The sequence below is a fragment of the Chenopodium album genome, chromosome 4 (assembly GCF_948465745.1).
Source record: "Chenopodium album chromosome 4, dcCheAlbu1.1, whole genome shotgun sequence".
NCBI classification, from domain to species: Eukaryota; Viridiplantae; Streptophyta; class Magnoliopsida; order Caryophyllales; family Amaranthaceae; genus Chenopodium; species Chenopodium album.
The window spans coordinates 78,169,466-78,184,772 of record NC_137837.1 but is presented as its reverse complement, the minus strand read 5'-3'; the positions used below and the strand labels follow the sequence as shown (position 1 = coordinate 78,184,772).

Here is a 15,307-nt window from a genome sequence, read left to right as displayed (position 1 = left end):
GATTTGTTACAATTTATACTTTCAAAATATCAATTTTTTTTTTTATATAATTTTTGCTTATCGACAATCAAAGATATTAATGGTTGAATTTGTGCATTAGCAAACGTGACTTAAAAAAACGTGTCAACTATAAAGAAATTAAACGGAGGAAGTATTATCCCTAGTATATAATAGTGATGCTCAATACACTAGTACAAGGCCTTTTGGGAATGAACTCGTAAACCGTGCGGGCTTGCCCCAAAGTGAAAAATATTGTACTAGTATGTGTATAAGCATGCATCGGAGGCCCAACAGGTTTTCTAGTTAAATTTCCCTAAAGTAGTGCCAAGTGATGAATAGTTTTACTTTTTTTTATAGTTTTTGAACGAACTGTGTATTTTCTATTTATAAAAGTCTCGATTTTATATACTTAACTAGGTTAGGTCCCGTGCCATGCACGATAATTTTTAATAAATATTATAAATTTACAGGTAAAGTACTATATAATTTTGTATCATTTTCTTGTTATTAACCGGATGATTGAATATCTTAACAATATGTATTCAACTCGTAAATAGATTTTCTTACACACTATTATTTATTCTATCTTCTGCAATATTATTTTCAATAATCACTTGAATTTAAAAAATTTTAATATCTTTCTTGGCAAGATTTTTATACATAAATACAATAATCTTGAAAAAAAAAATCTTTATTGTAATAATAGAAGAGTATTATATTACATAATATTATAAGTCACAAACTATGTTAAGAATTAGTTTTTTTTTTCCTATCTTAACTTAAGGTTATGGAATCAATATGAAGGAAACATTAAATGTATTTTATTCTTTTATTTATATATTATATTAAAATGACACGTATTATTGCTGGTGTGTCATCTATTAACCTATACTAAAAGCGAACCTATAATGACACTTGGCATAATGTCATTCATTTTTTTCCCGCCAATTTCATTATTTCCTTAATTATTATATTATATTTTAATTTTATTATATAATTATTTCCTCATTTAATTATTATATTTTATTATATTCTTATATATTCTTACCATATAATATTTATGTATAAATAGTAAATATATACACCGTATCAACCATATCATTCACAAAACAGTAATAATGTGAAATGTAGTATAAAATCTTTTCAAATTTCCAATATTATTTTCATACTCCACAACACTATCTACATATAGTTTCAAGGGAAATTTGTCAAAAATAACACCACCTTTGGCCGGTCTTCCCGTAATAGCACCACCTTTTGATTATTCCAGAATAACACCACCTTTCACATGTATTTGCCAAAAATGAAACAAAAAACCGGTAACCTATTTTACAGGTAACCCTGGGACACGTGTTCTAGTTTGATTGGTTAACTTATTTATTTTTATTTTTAATTTTGAAAAAACTTAAAAAAAAAACAAAAAAATTAAAAAAAAAAAATTAAATCCCTTCCCACATTCCCAGCCCTCTGCCCACCGACGTCCACCACCCCCACCAGGCCCATCCACCTTCATTATTCCAGAATGAATATGCCCACCGACGTCCACCACCCCCACCAGCCCCATCCACCTTCCCCGTTTCCGATTTCGAGCTCCTCCCTTCCCCGTTCGCGATTTCAGCCCCCACCTCTCCTCCCCGTAGCAGATTCAATCCCCCCTCCCTTCATCGTCCCCAATTTCGAGCCCTTCCCCTTTACAAAACCAACATTTTCGAGGAAGGAGATAGGTGGTAGGGGCCGGAAATTGGGAAGGGAAAGGGAGGGGGTATCAAAAATGGAGAAGGGATGGGTAGGGGCATCGAAAATTGGGAAGGGAAGGGGGCTAGAAACGATGACGGGAAAGCGGTGGTGGGTTGTTTAAGGACGGGGAATGGGTGGAGGGAGGGGGAAGGCCGGGGAGGTCGATCGGCGGCGAGGATGGGGAGGGGGAAGGGCGGCGGCAAGGATGGGGAAGGGGAAGGGCGGCGGCAAGGATTGGGGAAGGGGAAGGGGAAGGGCGGCGACGAGGGTGGGTAGGGGGTGGGGGCTGGGCAGCGGGGGCTAGGTGGTGGTTTTGTTTTTTTTTTTTATTTTATTATTTTAACTTTGTTATTTAATTAATTAGGTTTTTTTTAAAAAAAAATTATATAAAAAAATTGACCAATGACATTGTGACACGTGTCACAGGTAACCTGTAAAATAGGTTATCAACCGGTTTTGTTTCATTTTTGGCAAATACATGTGAAAGGTGGTGTTATTCTGGAATAATCAAAAGGTGGTGCTATTACGGGAAGACCGGCCAAAGGTGGTGTTATTTTTGACAAATTTCCCTAGTTTCAATTCACCATTAAATATCAAATTTATGCATGATTAACAATGGATACGAGTAAAATAGTTTAATTCTACATATTTATATTAAAAAAATTCTCCAACTTTTATCATGTGATAAAAAAATTTATTTTAACTAAAAAAAGAAATATCTCTTTGTATAAATTCTTTGTATAAATTTTAAAATTATATAAGGTTTATAGAAACAAAATCATTTTGTTATAGTATGCTTCCTACAAACGTACATAACATATATTAAAAAATTTAATCTAATTATTTGATAGAGTATAAGACATATTTTTTTGGGCCTCACCAAAACCTTAAACTGATGGTTTCTAAGGATAATTTGACCTAAATTTCATATTTCATAATTATATTAAGTTTTACACTATTTTTGATAGTTTCTAAGCATAACCCAAAATCAAACCGAAATCTGACTCGAACTCGACCTGCTGACCCGAATTGCCACCCCTAATTGGTTTAAACTAAAATTCAAGTTATTTTATTACACATAATTTTTTTGGATAAATTATTGTTGAATTAACACCACTATTTATTATTTATTTGTTCTAAAATTTAATTATGACCGTGCATGGCACGGGACTTAAACTAGTTTAGTATATATAGTTATAGTTATAGTTATTGATGATTGATTTGTAGAAGACGGCCTTAAATAATTTGTTTACTTATAATAGGAAATTAAAAACACATGTTAATTGTTAAGTGAAAAGTAAATATATTATATTGATCTCAAACACAGATATATTATCGATGACAATAATAATAATACATTAAGTCAAGGGTACGGATACATGGACACTTGACGCATGTTGGATACAAACTTGAAAGATAAAGAAAACATTGCTTGATGATGCTCTAGGTATGGAAGCATCCACAACCGTCATAAGCTCCAAGTCTCCAACTTCACTCCTAAAATGAAGTTTAATTTGTTATTAACAATCATGAGGCTTTAAGTTAACCATTTGATCATGTGACATGGTATTAAGAGTCAAACAACGAGTGAAACGTAGATGTTACCATTTGAACATAGAGTCCAATGGAAGCAACGCTATCTTGAGCAGATCCAAAGAATCCAATTACTTCTTGGTTGTCTCGTAATGGCATTGGAGATTGGAAGTCGCTGCCGTCTTTAAGCTCATCATCTCCATAAGGCCCGTGTCCACGGGGTACCAAATCAGTATGTATCCTCAGTTGGGATATCTTTGAACCTTTAGACCTTCCACTTATTCCAAGTATGTTTTCACCAAGTTGGAGATTAATCTTCATGCATGATACAAATTATAACAAATTAAATTTTGGAGAATTCATCATTTTAAGTTTAAATGAAGCTTAATCTATATATGGTTTATTGGATGATGAATTTTAAAAATTAGACAAATGATTTATAGTTAATTTTTACATTATAAAATAAATCATAATCAGCCAATAAAAAAAAATAGTACTCGTATAATGGCACTACAAGAAAATAACATTTTCGTAGCGATTATTTTAACCTTTAGTATCGATTGTAATTGCAACAGAAAGCTTCCCCAACGAATGGTCATTCGGTACAATATCCATGAATATGATCTTTACAAGATTCGAACATGCAACCTCAAACTCTTATATTAAATGTTTCACCAATAAGATATGACATATTTTATGTATTTTTTGTCAAACAATATTTATATATCTAGTGTTGAAAAGGCTTTTCGTATCGATTTTTAGGATTTAGTGGCGATTGTAAATTATACGATTTCTTAAAATTATATAAATGTGTAAAAATAGTGTGGATATGTATTATTATGTTTTCCGTATTGACTTTATATGGGAAAAACCATGCCGATTGTAAAATGATACGACTTCCTTAATTATTTCACAAACAGACTTGCATATTGTACATACATTTTTCTTGTAGTGTGGTTTAATTTTAAGGATGACTACCATAGAATTTTCATATCTATATATGCGCATGCATGCATATATATAAGTATTGTAATACATATGAGTTATGAAGTATGAGGTATGACCTTGTTTTTATTTCCACCATTGCCTCCGTAAATGTTGGTACTGCTATCCCCATCATCACCGGTAACGGTGAACCCGATTGCATCCACCATGAATCCCGACCATATGATTACTTCTGTTATTGTTTCATCGTCGTTGATTTGGAAGGAATAGTTTTCTTCGGCTTTGTCGTTACCATATGGTCCGTACCTCTGCAACGATAGTAATATATATGAAATAAATAGTTTAAATAATGTTAATGTTAATTTATAACACATACATATGATCTGAACTATGATACCTGGACTGGAGCTACAGAGGCGGGGGTGAGAATCGATCCCAGGATCTCTTGGAATCGGAAGAAAAGCTCTAACCACTTGAGATAAACTATGTAATTGTATGTGTTATGTTGTAGAATATTGTGGATGTAGCAATGATATATGTAGTGTAAGAAAAAGACCAAGAATATATTCTGCCCTGCCTGAACAGTGCGCGCGCCCAATCACAACCGAATCCATCCTGTACTATCGTCGATTCGGATAACTCTATCTATATTTATCTAAACTCGAACGATTTGTTATGTTTATTTTTGTGCAAAAGTAAATATTAGATTCATAAAATTGTGTTAATAACATCAATTTATTATTAGACTATTTCTCATTCCGATGTCCACATAAAATTAGATTCGTACTATAAAGCTGAATTTTTATCTTAGCCTTCAATTATAAGTCTCAAAAAATAAAAAATAAAATATAATCACGGTTGATTCCGAAATTATTTTTATTTTACTAGCGCAATTTTATTTTTTTTAATAATTATTCCAGATGTATTAATTTTCTTACTAACGTTGTTAAAGTCATCAATTGTTAACAAATCAGATGGAGTCATGGATCCTTTTATTTGAAGCATGAGCACATTCATTCTCGAAGGTTCAATTCATACATACGAATCGAATAAATAACTAAATAAGTGGCAAGCATGTTGGACCATTGGAATATGTTCAAAGTGATCAGCAAAATTAAATGTTTATATAGATAGATACATATTCTCCTTAACCAAAGCACACCAGAACTCACTTGCTTCTACTACTACTACAACTAAGTAATTTAGTTTCAAAGCTTCTTCACATCTCTAAGCTCAACTCAATGGCTCAACTAGGCCCCCAAGCAAGGTGCAGGTTTGATTTGATTTGATTGTCTTTATAAAAGGGTTGTAAACGATCCGAGTCGAGTTGAGTTTTAGTCTGTTCGAACTAAACATGATAAGAAATACCATTGTTCAAGCTATCTTGAGATTAAACGGGCAGTTAAAAATCTTGTATGGGCTTGACTAGTTAAGGATTTGGCTTGTTCGAGCTTTGTTCACAAACATGCGCGTTTATATTTCGGGTTTAAACTTGAGCTTGAACGAGCTTAATTAAGTTTAATCAAATCAAATTAAAACTGATTTATAATTAAAAAAAATATCTTTTAAATTTTAATGGTCCACTAAAACTTTGCTGTATTAGGAACAAATTATGTGGCACCTTCAAAAATCGCCAATGTTATCAACATTTACAGATCAAAAGCCAGCATCTTTGGATGCAATGCAAGAATTGAATCAACATCAAGACCTACCCTAGTTGATGAGCATATATGATGTGAAATATAACGACTACCTGTTAGAGTATATTGATAAGCATCAATATATTCCGTATATATTGTATATTTGTTAATTAGGCTCATTGTATATTATCGTATATTATCTTCCCATATTTGTAGGAAGTTAGGCCTAGATGTCAGCCTTGATATACGTAGCTATTGGTGTATCAGTTCGTCTTGTGTGTGGCCGGCCACACCGTGTGACCACTTAAAGTAACCCCTATAACATTGATTAAGTAACCCCTGTAATACCAATTAAGTAATCCCTATAACACTGACCGAGTAACTCTATAACAATGATGAAGTAACCCCTTTAACACTATCAAGTAACCCCCATTACACTAGCAAAGTAACCCCTATAGTGGCTGGCCACACGGTGTGGCCAGCCACATATAAGACTTTGTGTTGGTGTATATATTAGCCTTGATAGGCTTGTGAATAAGGGAAGGAAAATACTTCTTTCATGGTATCAGATTTCTAGGTTTCGACCTACACTTTCCGCATTCCCCTGTTGCATTCTCTTATCCTCTGCTTTCTTTTTCCTCTTTTTTCCAATGGGTGATTCAAAATCATCTTTTCATCCTGCTCTAACTGTTACCAACATTAAGAGCTTGGTTCCCATTACTCTTGAGAACGTCCACTATGCGACATGGGCGGAGCTTTTCAAAATTCACGCAAAATCACATAAAGTCATGGATCACATTATTCCTCCGGCAAAAGGCAAGGAGAAGCCACCTAAAACAGAGGAGGAGAAGGAGAAGTGGGACACTCTCGATGCCGCGGTTCTCCAATGGATCTATGCTACTATCTCTCCTGATTTGTTGAACACAATTATTGAACCCGACACCACAGCGATGGAGGCTTGGAATAGGTTGCGTGATATATTCCAAGATAACAAACACTCCCGCGCCGTCACCCTTGAATATGATTTCTCACATACTGAAATGGAGAATTTTCCCAATGTCTCGGCGTATTGTCAACACCTCAAGTCATTGGCAGATCAACTCAAGAATGTCGGTTCTCTGGTGGACAACAATCGACTGGTACTCCAGTTGGTCTCTGGCCTCACCGAGCCCTATCATGGTGTGGCCACGCTTATCCGTCAAAGTGACCCTTTGCCCCAATTTTATCAAGCCCGCTCTATGCTTGTGCTTGAAGAATCTGGCCTCAAGAAGGCGGCTCAAACCACCTCATCTGCTATGCTTGCTCGTGATTCGGATGACACCTCTGAACAGCCACCATTATACCGCAATAATGGTGGTGGTAAAAAGTAGAAAACCCGGAGTAATTCTGGCAAGAATAGGATCTCCGGCAGTGGAGGCAAGGGCAAAGGCACCTCAGGCGGTGATTCCGGCGGTGGGGGGAAGAACGGTAGCAACCACAACCGTACTGGTGGTCAGCTGCAGCAACACCCCGCAAGTCAGGTTCCTGGGCAGTGGTGGCCTTGGATGCCGTGGGCTATCCCACCATGTCCATATCCTACTGGAGAGTGGGCTAGGCCCAACATGAATTTTCAACAGCAGCAGCGCCCAAACTCTCTTGGACCTCGTCCTCAACAAGCATACTTGGCTACTGCCCCTATACCAACAGATATCGAGGCTGCAATGCATACTCTCGGTCTTACCCCTTCGGATACAAACTGGTACATGGACACCGACGCTACCTCATATGACATCCGGACAAGGTAATCTCACGTCTTATTTTAATTTGAGCAATAATCGTGGTATAATTGTTGGTAATGGTCAATCTATTCCAATTCAAGGATATGGTCATACTACTTTATCATCTCCTCACCCTCCCTTATCTCTCAAAAATGTTCTTCATGCTCCCCATTTTATCAAAAATCTAGTGTCTGTTAGGAAATTCACTACTAACAATTCTGTTTCAATTGAATTTGATCCATTTGGGTTTTCTGTAAAGGATCTATAGACGGGGATGCGTCTAATGAGATGTGAGAGTCGGGGTGCTCTATATCCTATCACCAAGCCACCTGAAACTCCCTATTCCACTTTTGCTGTTTTAGCTCCTTCATTATGGCATGACCGTTTGGGACACCCGGGAGCGAATATTTTGAGTTCTATTAGGAAGAATAATTTATTAAATGTAATAAAATTGGAGATTCTAATATTTGTCATTCATGCCCTCTTGGGAAACATATTAAATTGTCATTTGTTAATTCAAATTCCACTACTATTATGCCATTTGATATTTGTCACATTGATCTTTGGACATCTCCTGTTTTGAGTTCTACTGGTCATCGGTATTATTTGTTATTATTGGATGATTTTTCTAAGTATTTATGGACCTTTCCATTATCTAGGAATTCCGACACTTTTTCCACTATTTTACAATTTAGGACTTTCATCCAAACTCAATTTGAACGGGAAATTAAAAATATACAATGTGATAATGGTCGGGAATTTGAAAATGGACCTTTTTGGGATTTTTGTAAAAAGCATGGTTTCTCTTTCCGATTATCTTGTCCTCATACTTCTTCTCAAAATGGGAAAGCCGAAAGAAAAATTCGTACGATTAACAATGTTGTTCGTACATTACTTGCACATGCTTATTTACCACTATCCTTTTGGCACCATGCCTTACAAATGGAAACCTACCTTCTCAATATTCTTCCAAATAAGCAATTGAACTATCAATCTCCCCTAAAGATTCTTTATCAAAAGGATCCGTCTTACTCTCATCTTCGAGTTTTTGGGTGTTTATGTTTTCCACTATTTCCTTCTACAACCATAAACAAACTTCAACCCCGTTCTACACCATGTGTGTTTTTGGGCTATCCTTCTAATCATCGGGGGTACAAGTGTTATGATCTTTCCTCTCGTAAAATCATCATTAGTCGTCATGTTATTTTTGATGAGACACAATTTCCTTTTCGAAATTTACACACTCCTCATCCTCACAGTTACGACTTCTTGGATGATGGTCTTCATCCTTCCATAGTCCATCATTTTTCTTCTACTTCTAGCCCACCAGCTTCTCCCATCACTCCTCTAATGGACCCATACATTGATGGCCCAATCCATAACATGGTACCCACAGTCCATAGCCCACCTGCCATAGCCCAACCCGCTAGAGTTGACTCACCAACTGCTGAAAGTGGGCAGAATAGTCCACGGGTGGACCGTGGGACAGTTCACTCTGCCACGGGCCACACGTGGGCTACCCCTTTATCAAGCCCATCCTCACCCATTAGCCCAACATCACCAACTCCTGCTGGGCTTCATGATTCGAGCCCAGTTCCTTCTCCACCATCAAATCCAACTCCTAACATTGTTCCTAGTGCTCCTAGCAGACCTGTAACTCGTAGCATGCATGGTATCTTTAAACTAAAGATACATCACAATCTTCATACTTCAGTGTCGAAGTCTCCGCTACCCCATAACCCCGTGTCTGCTCTTAAGGACCCGAATTGGAAAATGGCTATGACTAATGAATTTGATGCTCTTATTAAAAATAAGACGTGGGAGTTGGTTCCCCGTCCACCTAATGTGAATGTCATTCGGTCTATGTGGATTTTTACTCATAAAGAAAATTCTGATGGTTCTTTTGAGAGGCATAAACCCCGTCTTGTAGGTGATGGCAAAACTCAACAGGTGGGCATTGATTGTGGGGAGACATTTAGTCCGGTTGTCAAACCGGCTACTATTCGTACCGTCCTTAGTTTGGCTCTCTCAAAGTCATGGCCAATTCACCAACTGGACATGAAAAAATGCATTCTTACATGGTGAACTTAATGAGACTGTTTACATGCATCAACTTATGGGATTCCGAGATCTAGATCATCCTGACCATGTGTGCTTATTGAAGAAATCTCTATATGGCCTCAAACAAGCTCCACGAGCTTGGTATAAGAGATTTGCCAACTATGTTTCCACTCTTGGTTTCACACATAGTACTTTTGATCACTCTCTCTTTATTTATAAGCAAGGTACTAACATGTCATATATATTGTTGTATGTGGATGACATTATTTTAGCTGCTTCTTCTGATGATCTCCGAAAGTCCATTATTACCTTTCTTAGCTCGGAGTTTGCTATGAAGGACTTGGTCCCTTTAAGTTATTTTTTGGGAATTGCAGTCACTCGTCATGCAGGTGGTCTTTTCTTATCCCAAAAGAAGTATTCCTCATAAATCATTGAAAGAGCCGGCATGTCATCATGCAAGCCGTCTGTTACACCGGTTGATACTAAACCGAAGTTGAGTGCTACTTCTAGCACACCTTATGCAAATCCTACTCTCTATCGGAGCCTTGCAGAGGCTCTTCAATATCTTACTTTTACACGACCTGACATCACATATGCAGTGCAACAAGTGTGTTTATTCATGCATGACCCGAAAGAATAACACATGCTTGCTCTCAAGCGCATTGTGCGCTACATTCAGGGTACCCTAGACTTTGGTCTTCATTTATATCCCTCTTCTATATATATCTTCTCTTGTCTCATATATTGATGCAGATTGGGGTGGATGTCCGGATACCCGCAGATCGACCTCAGGCTATTGTGTGTGTTTCTAGGTGATAGTTTGATCTCATGGTCCGCAAAAAGACAACCTACTTTGTCTAAGTCTAGTGCCGAGGCGGAATATAGAGGGGTTGCTAATGTGGTTTCTGAGTCGTGTTGGTTACGTAATCTTCTTTTGGAACTTCTTTGTCCCATCAAGAAGGCTACATTGGTTTATTGTGATAATGTTAGTGCTATTTATCTTGCCGGTAATCTTGTTCACCATCAACGCACTAAACATATTGAGATGGATATTCATTTTGTACGGGAAAAGGTTGCTCGAGGCCAGGTTCGTGTTTTACATGTGCCTTCCCGTCATCAGATTGCAGATATTTTCACCAAGGGACTTCCGTTGGTTTTATTTGAAGATTTTAGGGACAGTCTTAGTGTTCGGGGGCCTCCCGCTAAGACTGCGGGGGTGTGTTAGAGTATATTGATAAGCATCAATATATTCCGTATATATTGTATATTTGTTAATTAGGCTCATTGTATATTATCGTATATTATCTTCCCATATTTGTAGGAAGTTAGGCCTAGATGTCAGCCTTGATATACGTAGCTATTGGTGTATATATTAGCCTTGATAGGCTTGTGAATAAGGGAAAGAAAATACTTCTTTCACTACCATCACTCTATGTAATGACAATATAAATTATTGATGACAAAATAAAAATCTTGGAAAATTGGAAACTAATAATTCCACATTTACCTTTTCTGCTCAAAACAATCCCACCTTTTCGAATTCCCAAAATAATCCCACTTTTAACCGCCACCTTCTTTAAACAGGTGTTAGAGATATGAGATATCGGAAAATATATGTATGATATATTTTTAGTAGATATCATTCAAAGAATAATATATTTAGTATATTTATGTTAAGATATTATTTTGAGAATATATCTTTAGAGTTTATGGTTATTTTAGTATATCTTTAGGAATATTGTTTCCTATCTTATGAGCGTACCTATCGATGAATAATGATCAAGCCATTCATTCTTTCTTCTCCCTAATTTGTCATGGTATCAAGAGCAGGTTAAATCTTGGGACCGTTCACAAAAATTTCCCCCCCTGCCGGTGGGTTAGAAAATTAAACCCACCGGTGGGATTCAAAATTTTGTTTCCGCTATGCAATATTAATACTCTTTAAATTTTTATTTTTTGGGTTGATACACGTTAATCACATGTGTATGTGATTTTTTTTGGGAGAATTTTTTTTTGTGGGAGTATGTGGGTGGACTTCCTCCACTATAACACATCTTTGGAGATGAAGACATTAAATAGCGTTATGCTTGACGCAATATTTAAAAAAAATCGGCTCTCTTGTGTCGTGAGACAAGATATATTTGGTTCTCCTTGTGCTGTGAGACAAGGTTTGTGAGTTGATTCGAGCATGATTTTGCTCATTTGGATATGAGAGTATGGTTTACTCTGAAATACCAATAAAAGATTTGAGTGTGGTTTACTCTGCAAAAACTAATATTTGATTGGAGCTCGGTTTTGTTCTGGAAAAACCAAAAATTGTTATTTACAGGTTCGAAAAGAATGACGTTCCTGTTTGATAGATGACTAATGAGTTCGAAAAGATGAACGTTCTCATAGTTGAAAAAGAAGAAACAAAAAATTGAAGGCGACATCACAAGAGTGTGCATCTCGACTTCAACAAATTGAAGAATTTCCAATCGCAACGTTCGTGTTATTGCCGTTACGATTGCGGGAGGGTGTTAGAGATATGAGATTTCGGAAAATATATGTATGATATATTTTCCGTAGATATCATTCAGAGAATAATATATTTAGGATATTTATGTTAAGATATTATTCTGGGAATATATCTTTAGAGTTTATGGTTATGTAAGTACATCTTTAGGAATATTGTTTCCTATCTTATGAGCGTACCTATCGATGAATAATAATCAAGCAATTCTCTCTCTTCTCCCTAATTTGTCAACAGGCCTTTTAACCTATAATCTGTTAATTAGGTTTTTTTTTTTTTTTTTTTTTTTTTTTTAATTCTCTTAGCTTATTCAACCTCAAGTCTTCCATGGTACGGTCACCACAATACCAACTCCTTTCTATAACCACCACCACACAACCTTCCATAGCCACCACCACACCAGCCCCCCTCCCCCCGACCACTTTGAAGCCCCCTAACCCTTATAACCCGACCACCCATAGCCCTAAAACCCCCTAACCCTTAAATCCTACTACCACCCCTTACCCGAAAACCGACCACTGCAACCACCTTATCAGCACCATCGTCCAACCACACCACCACCTGGCTGGTTTAGCTGACCCACCACGCAAACCCCTTCCACTATGTACACCACCGCTTGGTCCAACGGACCAACCCAACCACAAAATCCCTAAATTCGATCACCTTCACGAATCCCAAAATCTGACCACCCACGAAACCCTAAAATTCGACCGCCTTCATGAATCCTAAAATCCGACCACCCACGAAACCCTAAAATTCGACCACCTTCACGATTTGCAAAATCTGACCACCCATAAAACCCTAAAATCCGACCACCTCCACGAAACCCTAAAATCCAACTTACGAAATTCGACCACGGAAACAACGAAGATCGGTGCAATGTTACAAGGGGTTGTAGGATAGCTGAAGTGGGGTAACGATGGCAGTGAAACCAGAATAGGGAGGTTAGGAAAGGGGAGGGGGCTGTGATGCGGTGGTGGGGAGCTGGGAATGTGGTGGTGGGGATCGGAGGTGGGAAGGGAAAATTATTTTTGTTTTTTTAAATTAAAAAAAATTAAAATTGGACCAATTAGAAGGTGAAATGTGGCAAGTCACCTTCTAAAACAAGTTACCAATTTCAAAAACCGGTAAAAGGCTTGTTTTAAGAAGATGGAGGTTAAAGAGGGGATTATTGTGGGAATTCAAAAAGGTGAGATTGTTTTGAGTAGATAAGGCAAAGGTGGGATTGTTAGTTTCAACTTTTCCTAAAATCTTGGCTAAACCTTTCACTTGTATTACATTTTTAACCCACGTGATGTGAACAAATTAATATCGGCCGAGCTTGTGTTTAACTGTGTTAACCTTGCATCACATGATTTATATTCATTTTTTTACGGGGATTTTCATTCATAACTGTTAAATTTCTGGCAAACTCGTCAAGTTGGAGTATACCAGGCCATAACTTCAACCTTTGTACAAAAGTTAGGTAGGGCTGTCAAACGGGTCGTGTTGTGTCGGATTCTTATATGTGTCGATACTAAATGGGTTGATAAACTCTTAACCCAAACATAACCCATTTATTAAAAGGGATGAAAATCCTTGATCCAAACTTAATTAACTCGCTTACTAAACGGATTGCCCGATCATGAGTAATCTTTTCTGAAAATTTTATAATATACCCAAGTGTACCAAGCATGATACACTTGGATGAAAAACTACAGCAGTAGTTTTGAGTTGTGTTTTTTTTTTTTTTTAGGAATCAGTTTTCAAATATGTCTTCCTTAATTGAAGGAATTTGTTAATTTCTTTTCCATATTTATAGCATTCAAAATATTTATCTCAACAATTTTCTATAATTTAATTTATGAGATCTAGAGAGAATTTTTTATAGAGAGAGAAATTTACATAGAGAAAAATGATAGTGCGTGGTGAATTTCATCACAATTATGACTGAAGATCTATTCTTGATGTATATAAAAATGATGTTTTTGAGAATGAAGGTGAGATTCATGAGGAATTCGTACGTGACGACCCAATTAAAAGGTAAATTTAGATTTTATTTTTATTTTTAAATTTCATTATTTTGATGGTTGTTTGATGATGATTTATATCTGTTCATTGATTATGGTTAACAAATTTGTTATTGAAAGTATCTAGTTTTCAATAATGCTTAGTATTTGCATTTTTTTTCTTCTAAATTTGTGTTACTTTCAAAGGTCAAAGTTGATGTTCTTCAAAATATAATGAATGTTATTTTAATTGTTTGATCCATATTTATTTTTTTAAAAGGAATGAAATATGTATTTTTGGGTCAGATTAATATATATTCTTTGAGTTTGAACCGTATGTTCTCTACATTACCAATTATGTTCTTTAAGGTATATGTAGATTATAAATGTTTTTTAGGTTTTAATTATATGAAGTACTTTATAGTATGTTCTTTAGGTTTTAATTATAAAATATAATCTTTTTACTTTATAATTAACATTTTGTTATATTAATTTAGAAAATCTAATAATTATGTTTTTATTTCTTTTTTGTAATCAAGATTATGAAGGTTAATGAGAAGTTTTTGGGACAAACATGGACATTTAGATTTAAACAACATCCAAAATATTAAGAAAGAACCTCCATGTTATTGATAAAGAACATGATACTATCATGTATGATACTATCATGTAATGAACAACAAGTACATTAAACTTATCATTAAAAGACATGGACATTTAAAATAATTCATTTGAAGATTCAAAAAATATCATTATATGATATAATAATGTACATATTGAAAAAGAACATTGTTAAATTATACAAAGAATGTTACAAGTTATACGCATGGACATACCAAATTAAAAATGAATATAAGAAAAAAAAAATAATGAACATGATATTATTATGAAAAGAACATTATTTAAATTTTAACTAGCATGAAAAAATTTTGAAAATGAAATTTTAAAATTTGAAAATTAAATCTTGACTTATGTTTAAGAAAAAAAAAATTACTATCAGAAACTGATTTTCTTAATAAGATTTTCCATAAGACGCGAACTAAATAGATAAAACGTAATTATCTTTTACTTATTTAAAATCTATGCTAAAAAAGTGATGTGTTCTTTACCTTTTAACGGTATGTTCTTTTCACT

General features: G+C 35.6%; 1 protein-coding gene across 1 annotated transcript; it reads right to left on the bottom strand.

The window, feature by feature from the left end:
• Positions 1 to 3,020: 3,020 nt before the first annotated feature.
• On the bottom strand, positions 3,021 to 4,716 carry LOC145627416 (protein GOS9-like). The gene is made up of 4 exons (XM_081679809.1): positions 4,613 to 4,716; positions 4,335 to 4,523; positions 3,343 to 3,585; positions 3,021 to 3,234 (listed from the first exon to the last, which is right to left on the bottom strand). Exons 2-4 carry the CDS (start codon positions 4,422 to 4,424, stop codon positions 3,229 to 3,231), a joined length of 339 nt encoding a protein of 112 aa, XP_081535935.1. The 5' UTR covers positions 4,425 to 4,523; positions 4,613 to 4,716; the 3' UTR covers positions 3,021 to 3,228.
• Positions 4,717 to 15,307: the final 10,591 nt, after the last annotated feature.